Here is a 17,188-nt window from a genome sequence, read left to right on the forward strand (position 1 = left end):
GTGGAACCATCATCATTTCTTTCACCTTCAGAAGCACAGTGATGGCCTGCACATTCTACAGAGCTGCACATCCCCAGATTTCCCCTGCAAGGCCCCTGTGCCCTCCTCCACCTGTACAATGAGTTATGAGTTCCAGTGACTACAGCTCACACAGTCTTGCCCTGCACAGAAAATTCTGTCTGCTCATTCAGGACAAATAAAGAAAAGACACAGCATCAAGCACCAAAATCTGCTGCAGCTCCTCCATAAAGGTGGTGCACAGTGGCAGGGGCAGCAACTACTTACAGATAGCACAAACTTCTGGTCAATGTATTTCTTGGCTACATTTGGTTGAAAGTCAGGTGACTCCAGGAACCTGAGGAAGAACTCGTACACCAGCTGTTGGGGGAAAAGGAGAGATTACTTAAGAAATCTCCCTGTCCTCTCACCAGTGTTTACTCACATTTTATGTTTTCCTTCTCCTTAAGGATTCAGGGAAAGGCTGGGAAGCTCAAACTGGAGCATAAAAGCCAGTGTTTCCTTACCTAGTGGGATCAACTCAGCTGCCCTTGCTTTAATGGGCAAGAGTCTCTGATGGCAAAAAGCTGCACAAATCTGCCTGAGATGTCATCACCTCAGGTCTCCCAAAGATAACACCCACCTCCTCAGATTAACACATTAGGCCTGGGAAACTCTTCTCCCATCTTCAGCATACATCCCTACAGATATCAGAAATCTCCAGGGACGTCAAAGGCTCAGACTCACTGGATGCCCTTGAGACACGCCACGGAATCACAGAAGAGCAGAGAAATGAAACAGATCCCAGAAAAACATGCAGTGTCTTCTGCTTCCTGGGTCCTGACCCCAGAAAAACATGCACTGTCTTCTGCCTCCTGGGTGCTGACTCAAGGTTGGCTTGGCCTCACTAAGCCAGGAGAGCTGCGTGCTGTGTCCCACTTGGAAAACACAGGGCAGCTTGCTTTAAGAAGGCTGTCAGTGCTGAAACATCAACTTCTGGTCCTGCTGTTCTCTGAGAGGACTGAGTCCACTCTCATTTCTCCTAGTGGTCCTGAGGGGCCACTAGGCCAAACAAGATCAATGCATCTGAAAGGTCTGACTTTGGAATTGAAGGAATGATAGGACCATGCATCTACAGGTAGGGCCTGGCTGCCAAGGACAGCATTAAAGAAAAAACTGAGGTGCTGACCAAAAAGCTCAGCATTCAGTTGCCAGAAATCCATGCTGGCTGCTGCTGACTCAATTCTGAGAAACAAATGCTGCCTAGCATTCACAACACTCTGGTGCTGAGGACACGCTATTTCCATCAATGCTCACATCCCTATGTCAACTGCAGCAGTGAGAAGTGATTAACCACTGCTGCAGAATGACACCTTATTTCTTCTCTGTATTTTCTACTTCATTCTGCAGTACCTGCCTCTTTTTCTGCCTTTGTCTGCTTGACAACACATCCCTGTGCCAGTGCCTCGAGCTTTCCTCCTGACTTCCACTGCTGAGCTCTGCTGAACCACGCTCACTTGTCACTTTCCTAACCCTTTTTATCTAGTCTGTCTAAAGCCATCTGCAGGAGAATGTTGCACAGAGGCATCACCCAGTTCCCAGGACACCCTTGCTTCCTGCACTACCTAAGAGCCACCTCTGACCCCTGGGTGGCAGGCCTGGTCTTTCCTCAGCAACCCCTGCAGGCTGGTGAAGCAGCAGTGGCAGGGCTGGCAGCCTCTACATGGACTCAACTTCTTGGAGATAAATTCACCAGATTTATATCCCCCACTGCTCCTCACCTGAAGGTGTGGCCAGGCAGCCTCTAATGTAGGCTCATCTTCTTCAGGGTCAAATTCTGCTCCTGTGGGATTGGACGATGGTGGGAGTGTCCGGAAAAGGTTCACTGAAAACTGAGGTGAGTGAAAAAGTTGCATGAATGACACTGTGACACCTCATGATGGTCCTCCATAGAACAAATCCTTCACTGCAGTGTGATTTGTCCCAGCTGTGCCCACAGGCTGATCCCTTCCTGCAGGCTGCAGGGCTACACTCTGCACAAGTGCAGTCTGTGCCAGAGACAAGAGCTGCCACCTCTCCCCACAGCAGGCACTGTCACCACCACCACCCCCACACACACTTCTCTTCCTGGAGGTGGGGAGACAAGGAATGGCTAGGACTGGGGTCACACTCCTCTCTGACAAATCCCCATCCCCTCCTCCTCCCACACTTCCCTGTTTCTTTGGCACACACAAGCCACACAAACACTGGCTCTGTGCCCTACCATGATGACAGCTTCAGGGTAGATGGCCTCGGTGACAACATCTCGGTTGTGTGTGATGTACTCCACCATCTCATTGAGACCTGCTCGCTTCACCTCCTTGAACTTCAGGTCACTGAGGGGGTCAGAGATGAAGTCAAAAAGAACGCAGCACTGCCGCAGCTTCTGGATGAAAAGCTCTTCTCGTTCGTGGGGAGGAGCATCTGTCAGAGAAAGCAGGGACATCTGTCTTTGCAGACAGGCACCTCACCCTCCTGCCTTACCTCCTGTGCTTTGCTCCCCCTGTGGCTTCCCCCTCCCCTGTCACACTGCTCTTGAACTGAGGCACTGTTATCCCTGCTATGGACATGGGACAAGGGAGGCAGAGAAATCCCATGAGGGGATTTCAAACGTGGCAGCAGTTTCTAACCTGATAAACATTGATCTCTTCTGTGTACAGAGTACACTGAAAAAGGAGAGCAGTGGCAACCATGTCCTGCAGCCCAGAGACACAAAGAGAGCTGAGCAGCACATGCTGTAGCCTAACCCTCCTGCCAGAAAACAGGGCCAGGGTGGCAGGAGCTGTACATTAACAGATTCTCTTTTTGATACAACTGGAAACTACACACTGCCTCGGCTTTCCCCAAAGGCTTGTCTGTGTCTGTGAGCAGCACCAAGAAATGGCTCTGCCTCAATGACTGCTGAAAATGCTTTCTCCTTGTCCATACTCATGTTTAATTGCAATATAATGTACACTAAGTGCTAATACCAAGCTGCCCTAATGTGAACAGGTTCAATTGCACTATCATAATTTGCAATGGAAATACAATGAGGAGGAAGCCTGGTCCTTCCCCAGGAATGGGTGGATGCAGGAACCAAGCACAGCCTGCACCAAGGTCTCTGCACTTTACCACCTTCCTGCACAACCTGCTGAAGAATCTGAGCCAATCCTCAGTACAAAGAAGCAGGTTTCCCTCAACTGGGAAGGTAAGTATGAAGTCTGCATTGAGAATAATCTGATTATTTTAGACCATCCATCGATTCTCTATGTGCTAACAAGCCAAGCACCTTTCCATGTAACTAGCTGGAGAAACTGCAGCTTGCCATGCAGGTCACTTCCACCCCCCTACCTGTTTACCTTTGAGGGCTGGGAGTTTTTGCAGCTCGCGGTTTTTGCTCAGGTTGAAGCGGGAAGAGCTGTGCCGGCGCTCCTTCTTCACAATCTGGGGTCCCCCTGAGTACTTGATTTTGTTCAGCTGGGTTGGGGGGGGAGCGCTGTTGCTGGGCCGCTTGTTTGAGGTTGGCTGCTGCTGTGGCTGCTGCTGGGCCTGCTGAGGCTGCTGCTGAGGCTGCTGGGCCTGGTGAGGGAGGAAAAGACAACTCAGAAGCTTTTAGCTACAAGCCTCATAAGCAGATGCCCACCAGCATCTTCTTGGAATGAAGAAACCTGGCAGGTTTTTCACTGTTGTACTTGCAGTTGAGGGCATCTCACCAGTTCTAGAGCTGCTGGTTGCCTTTGCAGCATACCTGCAAAGTAAGCATCAGTTTTACTCATGTCTGTAAGGTGCCACAAAGAACACTGGAGCCTCTCAGCACAGCCAGTGCTATGGATGTGGAAAGCAAAGTCACATCTTGTGACAAATTACATGGAGCAGAAATAAGAACTTTCTGTACTCCAAACAGAAATCTCAGCGTGCTGCTGTCCCTGCAGCACTCTGTACAACACACACAAGCAAGTTTAGAAAAGCAGCAATTTGCTTCCTTGTCCCTGTGCAGGGAATCACTTGTGAAAAAGCAAAGCATGTAGTACAGAGCAGACATAAAGGCCTTCGAAAGGCAACAGTGAAGACCACGGCAATCATTGCTGCACTCATGGTCCAGGATCACCTATAAACCACATGGATCTTGCACACAAACATACAGAACCTTAGATCCCAGCCTGTGGGCTCTGCCAGCCCATCCTGGCTGCTCTCTCCCATCTCTGCCTCACTGCTGTCTGGACTTCTGCAGAGGGGCTTTTCCCACATCTCTCCTTTCAGCCACACAAACTCTCTGCCTGCATTCTCCTCTCCCACTGCACTACCAGAGGCACTTTCTCATGTTTAGCATGTGACCAGAAACTCAAGCCAGTGTTTGCTCAGTTCAGCTCTCTTCTGACCTTGCTCAAGCTCTCTTGGTTCAAGTCCCACTTGGACCATAATGACTCAATAACTGACCCTTTAATTTCACACTGACCCAACCTGTGGAAAACTCAGACAAAAGAGGGCAACATCCTGCCAGGAAGCAGAGAGAGGGATTAGCTGGAACCAGCACCCAGCCTGCCCTGGCTGTGCTGCATGAGCCACCTCCTTCCTGCTGCTACATGAAGCCAAGGAGCTGCAGCATGAACCTGTTAGGACACAGCAAGAACAGCACAATGGATGGGGAGCAGAGGTGAGTGGAATTCTTGGACATCACCTCCTTCTTTCCCCATAATTCTCATAGAGCCCAGTGGTAGGAGTGCAGACATCACCAGGACAGTGAGCAGCAGGGTTTTAGGGGAGTGCAGGAGCTCAGCAGAGCTTGCCACCCTCCAGATGGCTGAGCTGCAGCTACTCTGCACACTCCTTTCCCTGGTTTCCAAAGAGGTGCAGCACAGCACTGCAGTGCAAGAGCAAGAGTTACTGTACCTGCAGCACGTGGGAAGGCAGCAAGGTAGGAACAGGGAAAGTTGTCCACAAGGAGATGCTGCTCTACAGATTGGGATCTTTAGAGCAAGTATAAAGACTCCTCATGGACAACAGGGCCCAAGGCAAAACATCCTTTTTTTTTTTTTTGCCAAGCCATTACTTTGAATGAGAAATCAGAAAAATTTTAGTTCTGGTCTGGCTCTGTTTGAAGGAAATCTTGAGTGGTTCTGTTTCAAGCTCAGCTCCAAGCCAAGGTGGGGGGATGACAACAAGATTTCAACTCTCTACAGTTTACATTTGTTTCAATTCCCTTCACAGAGCAGCGTTGTCCCATGATGAGAGGAGGGAGCCAGATGAGCTTGTGATAAAAGCTGCAGTGTCTGCCAAACAAAGCAGGCCCAGACTACAAACTGGAGGCAACTCATCCTAAAGAGTAGGCTATGATCAGTTAAGCCAGGACAAAGCCTTGCTGACCAGCCTCCAAGACTGAAAAGTTCACTCCTCACCCTGAATATTTGGGTATCAGGGCAGTGTGAGCCACTCAAAATATTGTCCAGATGCCTTTGGGAATCCTCACCTCTGCATCACTCTCCTTCCACAGGGAAGAAGGGAAAAAATCTGAATGCTGAGCCACCACAGAGCAAAGATGGTAGAGAGAGAAACAGAAGATGCACTGGTGGCCTCCCAGGTAACACTGAAGGAAGCAGGACACATGGGCCCTCCTAGCTGATAGGACATGTCTGTGTACTCCTCATCCACCCAAAAACCCCACAGGCAAATGCTCAGAGCATGGTGTGGTTACTGCATGTGAACAGGCTGCATCAGGGGGCTGGAAAAGTCCACCAGTCTCCAACATCTTGCATGAAGAGAGACAAACCATAGTTTCAGGTTTAGCTGCCAGCTATTTAAGAAACAGCCATGTACATGCAGAAGTCCCACAGCTGAGATTGCTAGGGAAAACCTGATGGCTGGAGAGGTCAGGTACACTCATATGCTGCAGAGTTTATGATGGGCTGCTTGTACAGGCACTTTCTGGGATCAAGTTGAATCCCTGCTTTCAGGAGGTGCTTCCTGTGGCAGGCCTGCTGTCCTGCTGCCTTCAACACCTCCTACCTTGGCCACATGAATCAGTAGAGGCTTATTTTAAGTTTCCTAACACTTTCTTCCCTGAAGTTTCCATCCCTGAAAACACAGCAGACTACTGAACCTGAAAGCTTTTCTCTTCATGTACAGACTCTTTCTTTCCCTGACACCAACACCAGCTCCATGGCTGCAAGCACCTCCCTCCCTGAGCAGGCTCAGCCTCTCCTGACAAGCAGGGCTCACACACTGTGACAAAGCCAACAGCCTGGGGGACACTGTTTGCTGAGCCTGTTACACTGAAGTGACCAGAGAATAGCACAAGGTGTTTGCACCAAGCACAGTGGGGTAGGCCCACTTTCCCCACTGCAGTGGAGCAGCTCTTTGTGCAAACAGGACATGAAATTTAGGGGTTTCATTTCATTCACCCCTAAATGAAACTTAATTAGAACTCCTGCACACAATCTCCCTGCCTCCAGAGCACTTCCTCCCTGCTGGTTCCCACCACCTCTCCTCCCAGTTAGGAACTTGCCTGCACAAGCCAATGAGCCCCAGGCCCTGAGCTTGCTCTGTGCCATTCCTCCTCACCCCAGAGAGCAGAGATCCTGTTCCCCCAGCCCCCCTGAGCTGTGCTGGCTCCTCCTGCTCTCCCCCAGCCGTGCATGACCTCACCTCTGCAGGCACTCCTGCTGCAGCTGGGTGCATCGCCACTCGGGAAGCCCTTTCTGCCTCACTGCTCCCTTGAGCATCCCCTGCTTGCTAAGCTTCCCAGCCCAGATCTGCTCTCAGCTCCTCCTCCTCCTCAGATGACTCTTCCCTTCCCATCCCTCAAGTCAGTACCTGCTCTCTTTGTCTGCTGTTACACAGCTTCCCTATTAAAATGAGGCTCTGTGCCTCAGAAGTAGCACGAACACACTGTAATGCCTGGCTCTGAATAATGAACTCCAGGTACTGCAGTAACAAGCCCCATGGAGATATGTGCAAAACATGAAAATACAGCAGCTCACTGAAAAGGCACAGCCTCTCCCAGAGCTGCAAATCTCATCAGCAAGGCTCCAAGCTGCCCTTGAGGCTGCAGAGCAACTCCCATCTTTACTGCTGCTAATGCCTGCTCCCACTTCCAGGTCATTAACTCTTTTCCCCACCCAGCTGCCTCTCCCAGTCTTTCTGGCCAGGAGGAGTAACTCTTTCTCATCCTCTCATTCAATGCTGCCTTGGTCTCTGACATTATTTATTTTTTCTCCTTAAATAGCTACCCAGAAATTCTCTGCATTCACATACTCATCATGCTCCAGAGGGACTGAATTAAACATACCTTTCATTTCCCTGCTCTCATGTTTTACTCCACTGCTCCTTGTCTCTCCCACAGCAAACTGCCCCCACAAAGCCAGGGGCTGTGTTGGCTATTCACATCAGAGAGATGCTCATCTTGGAGTAAAACTGAGAGCACTGCAGTACCCCTGGACTTAAGAGAGAATCCAACACTCCCCTTCCCTCGTGGATGTGCCTGCTTTTCAACATATCTGCCCTTCCAGACCAGCTCCTTTGCTGCACAGAACAAAGCACTTTGCTTAGGGGGCTCTGGACTGGCTCCTACCCTCTTCACCTCCCTCCACACAGATCCCCACAGGAGCTCTTTGTCCACTGCATTTGCCCAGATCCATCAAAACAGAGCTGCTCTGCAACAAGCTTTACTCATCCCACCAGCTAGACAAGTTGCCTGCAAAACAAATCATAACTTTCTGGTACCAGGATAAATTAAAGTTGATTCTTTTCCCTGCTCCATGGAGCATGGTGTGAGAGAGAAAAGCACAAACTGGAGGAGGGCTGCCCACATGGCTGCTCCCCTGCTGCAAGCCCATTAAACATCTACTGAGAGATGAAGAAAAAGGAAAGATTTTTTTTTAGTGCACCCAATTTTCACCCTAGAACAGGCAACCAACCAAGCATAGCTCCACAGGAGAATTCACAGGGCATGAAACTCTCACAATGGCTGCAGAGGTATCCAGGTTGGGCTCAGCCCATCAACCCCACCAGACAACTCCACTCCCAGCATTTCACAAGTCAAACCACCTCCTGCTTCTGACATAAGGAAGGAGTTTTGCTCCCAGCACACATTACCTAATTCCTCACCCATTGTGAAAGTCAAAATACCTTTCTGTGTTTCCTGAAGAGCAAGAAAATCGCATTCAAACTGGTATACATTTCTTCTTATCAAGCAAAGAGCTCTCTTCCATTCTGCAGCAGAGTACTCCAAAGAGAGGAAAGCACCAAGAAGGAACAAACTTCACTGCAGACTCAACAGGGAAAGGAAGAAGAGACCTGTGGCAGTACACACTGCAGAGGTGTCTCCTTTCTGCTCTGCTCTCTGTTCCTATGATCAAAGGAGAGGCAGCTTTCCATCTTAAAGGAGGGCTGGATTTTGTCTGGAGTATGAGGAAGTGGCTAGCTATGTTTTGTGGGAGGGAATTTTAGACACATCACTCCTAAGTTTCTCCTGCACCCAGGCAAATATTACATGCTATTTCAGGTCACAAAAGGGAGCCTGTCACCTGTGACATTCTTCCCTTCTTCTGAGTGACCTGCTTTGCTGGCTATCCATTGCAAGACCCAAACTTTCCTACACCTTTCCAGAGCTGTGAACTCAGCAAAGAGTTACACATAAATAAAAGGTAAGTCTGACCCATAATGCCAACACAGGAGTTCTCTCACTCCCTTGGAGTCTGTAGGCAGCTCTCCCACCAAGCTGTTTTCAGCTGCATACACAGAATAAAACAGACAGAGGCAAAGGCCAGGATGGAGGAGCTACAAAACTGCTGCCTGCTCCAAAGCACACAATGTAAGAATGATTCCTTGCTGGCCACATGGCAGGTCAGGCATGAGCACAAAACTGAGTTGCTTGTACTGGGTTTATTTTCTGAGGCTCTGCAATGCAGATCTGTGCTTTGGAGTAGACTCTAAAACAACACTGACTAAAGCCATGCCACTGTACTACACATTTCTTCCCAGTCTTGATTGGCCCTACATCTCTCCCATGCCCAACCCTCCAAATGACAAGTGCAATGTGTCCCAGACAAGAAGAGAGCACACAAGCCTCTATGGATGTAGAAGTGGCACAGCTTGTTTGCCAAACAGCAGCATTAAAATAAATAAACCACACATACATGCATGCTTATAACATTCTTGTGAGACGATTCTCAAATTCCACAACCACTGCCTGAATGGCAGACAAACTCAGGACTACCAGAAAAGTTCCACTGAACACAACTTTGTGCTAACTCTAAGGACAGCTTATCATACTATCATATTCTGCTGAGGCCATTCGAATGTATCTACCCTGGCAACATCCAAACTGAGAGTGAGACTGCACATCTGGGAATACAGACTGTGCCTTCTTGTGAGGAACGCTGCATTCAGCAACAAGGCTGTTACACCAAAGGAGAGCCATTTAATCTCTAGCAGTTCATTCTTTCAAGTGTTCCTATCCATTACTTCCTAATCTCACTCCTCCAGAAAACGCCTCAGAAGAACAGATCTTTTCCCATTGCTTCTCACTACTCTCCCACTCTGACACAAAGTGACAACAGAGTTGATGGCACTTTGCTCTGACAGGAGCAAGGAGGCTGTTCCCATCTGCCAGGCTTCCACCTCCTTGATAATCATGGCATGTCCCTTTCTGCAGCCAACTTTGCCATGCCCTGCCCACCTCTGTGAGCACCACTTGCCCTCAGCTTTTTGCCAAATGTCTTTTTGCAGGTCTGTAGGGTATGAGACTCATCAGCTGGTCTCATCCATAGTCATTGTTCCCTTTGGGGCAATTTTCCTTCTCCGACTTCTTAAGATCCTGGTGACATGTGTTATCTGGTGGAACAGCTTGAAGCAGCTAAAATGAAAGATTTTATTCCTCCCCAAAGCTTGCACATGCACACTGCTGTACCCAAGGTGAAAGCCTTACCTCTTCTGAATTCTCTGCCCCACCATCCTTCCCGCTACTGCTGCTGCTGCTGCTGCTGCCAGGCTTTGTGGTGCTTTTGGTAGACTTTGGAGATTCCTGAAAGGATGAGAATACAATCAGAGAAAACTCCACCTTGCCCAGAATGTCAGCATCTCTCTGCAGAGCTCAGGTGTGAGCAGCCACAGAGCACGCCCTGCTCCGGACATCCCCTCCCAGCCCTTTCTCCCATCCCGAGCGGCTCCCGCGGCGCTGGCGCCCAGGGCGAGGCCAAGCTCCGAGCCGGGAGCGATGCTGGCATCTCCCGGCCCGGTCACCGCGGGCTGACCCCGCCGGGTGACAGGGCCTGGTGCCCACCCAGCCCTTCCGCGGGGCGCGGCCTCATCCGAGATATGCGGTGCCAGGGCGCCCACAGCCCCGGCCCAGCCGCCCTGGGCGGCGGCAGAGGCGGATCGGGGCCCTCACCCCGCCGGCGGCGGGAGCAGCGGGGCCGGGGCGTGGGTGCGGCCGTACCTCCCCCACCGGGAGCATCCCCGCGGCCGGCGGAGCGCGCAGGGCGGGCCGGGCCGGGCTCGCACGGAGGCACCGCCGGCCGCCCCTCGCACCCTCCCGCCCGCCTCCCCCGGGCCCGCGCGCGCCCCCGCCGCCCTCCTGCGCCACCCGACCCGCCCGACGCGGGCGCGCGCCCGCGCCCCCGCCCCCTGCCGGCCACAGCCCCGTGCGCGCCCCCGCCCGAGGGCTGAGCCCAGGCAAGGCCGCGCCGGGGAGGGGCGGCGGGAGCGAGCCGTCGGCCGCCGCGCCGCGCGCGGGAGCTCCCCCGACGCCGCCGCCGCCCCCGGGGCCGCACCTTCTCCTTCTTCAGCTTGTAGGGCATGGTGAGCGCCGGCCCCCAACCGCTCCGCGCCCGCCGCCGCCGCCGCCGCCTGCGCCCGGGCCCGGCCGCAGCGCCCCGCTCCCATTGGGCCAGGCGCGCCGGCCTGCCTAGCAACAGCCTCCGCCGCCGCCGCGTGCCGCTGACGCAGGGCGGCCGATTTTTCTGATTGGCCACGGGGCGCGCGGGCGCCGGGCACGCCCTAGCGGGCGGGGCTGCGGGAGCGGCTCTTCCGGGGCAGCGGCCCCGGCGCGGGTTCGGGCCCGGCTCCTTCCCGCGGGAGGGACCGGGGCCTGCGGCGCTGCCGGGACACGGCAAGCGCCTGCAGGGGGCTCCTGGAGAGCGGGAGGAAACGTGTCAGCTCTCCTTGTCCCGCCTTCCTGCTCTGCTCTGCATCGCTCGAGAAGGAGGAGCCCCAAGAGGCTGAGCTGGTCCCCGGGGCTGCACCCCATCTTTGTGGGCCTCATCAGTGCTCCCATACACAATTCTGGGGGGGCTGCTGGTGGGAATAAGGGGGCGAGTGAAACTGGTGGATCCAAGGGTGACAATGTGCCTGTGAGCACTGCGAGGCCCAGTACAGCTGGAGGGAGCTTTGTGGCTGCTGGTATGGAGAAGGCTGTTCCTGGGACAGGGGTTTAGGACACTGCCCTGCTCACATGGGGCTGCCCGATTAGCTCACTGGTGGGTGGTTCTGCATCCTCACAGGGGGAGGATGGTGTCCAACAGCCTGCAAGTGTCACCTTCAAGCAGGTGGTGCAGGTGGGCAAAAAGCTCTGGGTAGTATCAGAGGTGCTTCACAGTCTTTTCAGGCATTGGGTGAACTTACCTGTCGTGGCATGTGAGGAAGAAGTTCCCTAAGAGTGTTTTGAAAGATCAGTGCATCAGCTTATTGATCTTATCATCTTCATTGACCTGATCCCCGGGAGCAGAGCAAGGTCCTGGTTTCTGTTGTTCTTCCTCTGTGTCATGCACAAATGACCCCAGCCCCAGCACAACCATCTGGGTGCTTGTGAGCAGGAAACTCTGACAGTGTGAGCAGGCAAAAGCCACTTGCTTGAAGAGTTTGTAGTTATCATAATTCCCTGTCAAAAGCTGTCACATGAAATTCTGGATTGGCTTTCCTTGGTCCTGGAGATTGGTAAAACTCAGCTTCACCAAACTGGTATTTGGTCCCTGATTTTTCCTCGTGTCAAGTGACTGATGTTTGTGCCTAACTTCTGTCTGACACTGTGGCCATCAAGGTCATCTCCAAAAAGAATGCAGAAATGGAAGAAAACCTTGGGAAATTCCTGTCCCACTGGATGCAGGCAGGGTGAGAAGGTGGCATTATCAGGGGGCAGCAGGAGAAGCCCCTGAGCATCTGCAGGGCAGGGGGCACATCCGAGGGTCTCCAGGGGCTAAGGGGGAATTGGGAGCACTCTGGGGAGCCCCATGGGCAGCAGTGCTGCTGGATGGCTCAGTGAGGCAGGAGTGTTTGGGGTTCAAAGGAACAGGAGTGTTTGGGGGAGTCCTTGGGCACTGCGAGGCAAAGGGCAAGGATTCCAAGGAGCAGGGAGTTCTTGGGAGCTTTGGGAGGATGGAGGCGTGGTGGGCACTCCCTGGGGGACTGACGAGGGTCGGGGGAGCAGCGGTGGGTAAAAGGGGATGGGGTGCAAGGCAAAGGGGAGCCAGCGGGGGGCAGGGCCGTCCCATGCCAAGCCCATGTGTCCCGAAGGGCTCATCCCGCTGAGCCCAGGCATGGACACAGCTTTTATCTCCTCGGGGAGCATCCTAGAGCAGGGATGCTCCCAGCTGGGGAATCATGCTCCCCAGCCCAGGGAGTGAAGGACTCTCTGGAAGCCTCTCCTCATCTCCGCATCTCTGACTGCTCTTACCAGTCCCAGCTCTCCTCTCCCTGCTCTGGCCCCTCATTTACCCACAGCTCCTTCCTTGCCTCCTGACCTGCCTGGCCCCAGACCTTCATTCTGTACCTGCCTGCCCACAGCACTCTGCAGAGGGTTAAACCTGGAAAACTTTTTCCTGGACAGCTAGGTAAACGTGAAGGCCTCCATCTCCAAATTTTCCAGAAGGGTGGAAAGTGAGGAGGATGTCAGTGGGGAATCTTTTGGGGTCTCAAACATCAGGGACTGCCCACGAAGGCATCACTGAGCCAGAGCTGCTGCCAATCCCATGCTTCTGCATGTACTGATATCCAGCAGTAGAAGCCCTGTGACCTCCTCCTGGCAAGCACATGGAGTCCTGAGCTCACCTTCTGCACCCTGCTCTAGGGCTACAAGCCTTGTTATGCCACCAGCCTGCAGCACCTGCTGTGCCAGACCCAGCAGTCCTGTCTTGCCACAAAGTCAGCCCCTGAGCTAGGACTGCAAGGTGAGGGGCTGGGAGATTGCCCTGCCTTCAGGAAGGATGAATTCAGCATTGAAGGATGGCTCCACCTTCCATCTGAGCTCTTCATAGTTTTCTCTACATGGTCCAGCTAGGAGACAGTTGGGCAAGCAGATGAAGAAACCCATGGTGCTGAGGAGCAGAAATCTCTCCTCCTAGCAGGCCTCTCTGCATTTCCAGAGGCTGCCTTTAGCAGGATGTTGCAGTGTCTGCTCTGCCTCAATTCACCTCTCCTTGCCTTTCATTTCCTTCTCAAGTACCATCTCAAGATGGCTCTGCCCCTTTTCTGGTTTCTCTGCTGCTTTGAATATCCTTGTGCTCTCCAGAGACTTTTCTCACAGTGCTTTGCTAACCAGAACTTTCCCCTGGTCTTTCCAGTTCCCTTCAGTATCTCCTGCTCTGGGTTCTGTCTTTGGAGGCGATTTGTTTGAGCTCATCCACAGCCAAACACAGCTCTCATTCCTTCTCTTGGGAGCATTACTTAGGATCAGTGCTCATTTGCTGTCCTTTGCTTCCCATCAGTCTGCCTCATCTCCAGAACAGGCTGGTAAATCCAGGTGCAGCTGCCTCTGAAGAATACAGGATGGAAAGGAGCTTTACCCTGCTGTAGTCCAGCAGGCTGTGTCCTTGCCCCATGGTCTGTCTCCAGACCCCTTTGGGATCACTCCACACACACAGGAACTCTTTGGAATGTGTCCTTGCCCATAGCAATAGTTTCTCCTATTGCTCTATTGTAATCTTTGTTCATGCCTTGAGCTAAGAAATCCCAAATTCTTTCCCAACCTTTACTCAGACTCGATTTTCCTGTTCTTCCTGTACATGTTTTGTAGAATTTCTGGCTGGTAAGAAATCCTGTGTCAGCACATTTCCTCAGCTGTTTTGCATTGTTCAGAGCCAGCATTTGTTGAGCAGAGATGGCAGAATTTCACCCTGGGTTGCTTAAAACAGCAGCAGAAGTAAGGTTTATAGTGGACCATGGCCTCAGCCATCTCTCAAGTCGACCAGAATTCCACCATGGGGGTTAATTTGGAATTCATAATGGATCTTGTGCATTGATTTCTGGGGTGTGTGTGGTAATTTCTGAGGATAACTCACAGAAAGGTACACTAGCAAAGGATTAACCCTTAAATGCCATAGCCTGCTGCATATTCATACATCTCATACATGATGCATAAATTCCATTCAAACACAGGATTCTGTCTGGTCAGATTCAGATTCTTCCTCTGAATCCTGACAGTGTAGTCCTACCCAAGCCAGGCAGGAAGAAGTTTTTTTCTCCTGATAATGGAGCAATAAATTCTCTTTCTCTGAAATATTTAGGTGTCCTGTGGCTGCTATCTCAGTGCAAGTCCTTTCTGTAGGAAAAAAAGTATCCTACATAACATAGTTTCTATTTTAACATTTTGTTACAACCTAAAACTATATTTAACACACTACTTAACAGAATTAATAACACAACACATATAATATTCATTTTAATATTTGCAAAAAGCCAATCCTAAAATATGGATTTTTCACAGCACAAAGCCAGGGAAGCTCTGTAACTTCCTTGCCTTGCCTGTGTGGTTCCTCTTTGGGAATAAGTCAAATGAGGACCTACTTTCCACTGTAGTATCATAACACTTCTGGCCATCAAAGAGCCTTTTTTCCCATCCCCGTTCCCATTGCCGATTCCATCAGTAGCTTGGCTCTGACTCTCCCCACATCCCTGAACCAGCTGTGCCGTGTGAAAAATGCGTATTTTACAATTGGCTTTTGGGAAATACTAAAATGAATATTATATGTGTTATGTTAGTTATGCTGTATTAATTTTTTAGGTAGTGTGTTAAATATAGTTTTAGGTTATAACATAATGTTAAAATAGAAACCATGTATGTAAGATATTTTTTTTAAGAAAGGAATGAGGTACTCGCACCAGAGAGCAGCCCCAGGACACCTAAATCTTTCAGAGAAAAAGAATTTATTGCTCCATTACCAGAAGAAATGAATTTCTTCCTGCCTCGCTCAGCTCTGAAGATGCTGTCAGGATTAAGAGGAAGAAGCTGACACTGACCAGACAGAATCCTGTGTTTGAATGGAATTTATGCATCATGTATGAGGTGTATGAATATGCACCAGGCTGTTGCTTTTAAGGGTTAATCCTCTGTTAACGTGAGTCCTTTTTCGGGCTTATGTTGCCCAGAAAGAGGTACCCGGACATCCGTAACTCTTTGTTTCTTTTGTCTCATATTGCCCTAAATCCAAATTTTCCAAATTATTATTACTCTAATTGCATGACTATTTTTATAATCATTTTATTACTCTTAAACTTTTAAAATTTTAAAAACAAGCGACTGGCGTTTTTCACAAGGGACTCTTTCACGGTCCCGCAGAGCTCCCGCCCTCAGCAGCGCCGCCCCCTCCACGCCCCGGCCCACAGCGAAATGGCGGCCGGGCTCGTGCCCGCAGTAGAGATGGCGCCGCGGCCTCTCCGAGGCGGGGATTGGCGGGGGCGGTGGAGGGGCGGGGCGAAGGGCGCGGCCGGGGGCGGGGATTGGCGGGCGCGCCGGGGGGGCGGGGCCAGGCAGTGCCGGGCAGGGCGCGCGGCGAGTGAGCGCGGCCCCGCTCCGCTGCCGCCGTCTCCGCCGCCGCCGCCGCTGCCGCCCCCGCCCCGGCATGAGGAAACGCAACGAGTCGGTCACGGTGGAGCATGAGCGCGCCGCCGCCGCCGCTGCCGCCGTGCCCGGGCCCCTCGACAAGGGCTGCAGCCTGAGGCGAAGCCTGCGCCTGCCTTCCTCCGCCGCTGCCGAGGGCATGAAGCGACCGCTGGGCAGGTGAGCGCCGCCGTCGCTCCGCTGGGCTTTGTTATCTCCGTGTCACCGTCTGGGGGGCACCGGGGAGCGGGACGGCAGCGGGGCTGGGTTTGGCGAGCAGAGGGGACGGGCCGAGGAGCCGGCGGGACGGACAGGTACGCGGGCCCGGGATGGTGCCCAGCTCAGCCCCGCTCCCCGGTTTCCCTGGTTTTCCCTGTTTTCCCGGTGTGTCAGGTACCGGCCCCGCGGTGCCTTCCGTTCTCGGGGCAAAGGACTGGCCGGAGAGCGGGGCGGTAACGGGACCAGCCAAGGATGGGAGGGGTTTGGTGCTCGGTCCTCGTACCTGGGCGCTACCGCCTCCATCCCCCTTTGGAACAGGCAGGCGTTCTCCCAAAAAATAAAATAAAAATGGCTAGCACGGAATCCTTCCGTCAGAGAGCGTATGTGGAGCGGCAGGGCCCTGCAGGTAGGATGCGTGCGTTTTGGGGAGAAGCTGGTGGCTGTCAAAGTGATCTCTTTGCCGTAAATGAATCAGATTTAGGGGTCACTAGGAGAAGCTGACATGCGTGGCTGTTGGAAGGAGTTTAGCCGTGGCTTTTTGCCAGGCATGTTAACGTTTTAAATCTATTTATAATGGGGAAATATTTGTGTGCCTTTCTAAAAAGGCTGTAACAATAGAAGATGCTTATCACCTGGACCCTTCATCGTGCAAGATTTTTGGGGGGATGCAATACACGATCAGAACCTGCCTCCCTGGCCCTCTGCAGCTGCGAGTCAGGACACAAGCTTTTAGTTTCCTCTAAACCGGTATGGTGGTGTTCTTTGTGTTTTCAAAGTGTGAAGAATGTGTAGAATAGCTATGTGCTTTGGGTAGCTGAAATCAAATTGCTGTGCTTCAGCAATACACCAGCCAATTTTATTTTTTTTAAAGGTGCTTATCAGTGCATTTCTAGTAAATGAGGTATTGTGGATGTCTCTCTGCTAAATTTTCTGAGATTTTTTTTCTGTTCTCATAGACAAAATTAGCATTTGAAAAGAGCTGTGGATACTTGTCATATTCAAAGACAGAGGCTTTAAAATGTGATTTCTCATATTGGGTAATAGCTATTTAATTTTGTGCCCTGGAGGTAAACCTTTGGGATGCTGTCACTGCTCTGTACATGTTATGACAAGCTTTTGGTAATTGAAAATGGCGCTGAGTTGATC

The 17,188-nt window shown here is 51.9% G+C and overlaps 2 protein-coding genes across 3 annotated transcripts in view; one reads left to right on the forward strand and one right to left on the reverse strand.

Moving 5' to 3' along the window:
- The window catches only part of PPP2R5D (protein phosphatase 2 regulatory subunit B'delta), a 27,789-nt gene extending 16,881 nt beyond the window's left edge, over nt 1–10,908 (reverse strand). The window contains exons 1-6 of one of the 2 annotated variants that reach the window (XM_064709587.1): nt 10,785–10,908; nt 9,941–10,036; nt 3,375–3,594; nt 2,261–2,460; nt 1,779–1,889; nt 286–378 (exon numbers count right to left, since the gene is read on the reverse strand). In XM_064709587.1, coding sequence (XP_064565657.1) covers nt 286–378; nt 1,779–1,889; nt 2,261–2,460; nt 3,375–3,594; nt 9,941–10,036; nt 10,785–10,811 — 747 coding nt within the window. In that variant the 5' untranslated portion in view covers nt 10,812–10,908. Of the gene's footprint in view, nt 1–285; nt 379–1,778; nt 1,890–2,260; nt 2,461–3,374; nt 3,595–9,940; nt 10,037–10,450; nt 10,533–10,784 lie in introns of those variants that run through there. The other variant, XM_064709588.1, reaches the window with a different exon arrangement.
- A 4,840-nt stretch (nt 10,909–15,748) lies between these two features.
- Nucleotides 15,749–17,188, forward strand: part of ABHD12 (abhydrolase domain containing 12, lysophospholipase) — a 37,284-nt gene continuing 35,844 nt past the window's right edge. Inside the window, exon 1 of the mRNA XM_064709603.1 lies at nt 15,749–16,003. Within this exon, the coding sequence (XP_064565673.1) occupies nt 15,846–16,003 (158 nt within the window). The 5' untranslated portion in view covers nt 15,749–15,845. The remainder of the gene's footprint in view (nt 16,004–17,188) is intronic.

This window comes from Zonotrichia leucophrys, chromosome 3 (assembly GCF_028769735.1).
Source record: "Zonotrichia leucophrys gambelii isolate GWCS_2022_RI chromosome 3, RI_Zleu_2.0, whole genome shotgun sequence".
Lineage (NCBI taxonomy): Eukaryota > Metazoa > Chordata > Aves > Passeriformes > Passerellidae > Zonotrichia > Zonotrichia leucophrys.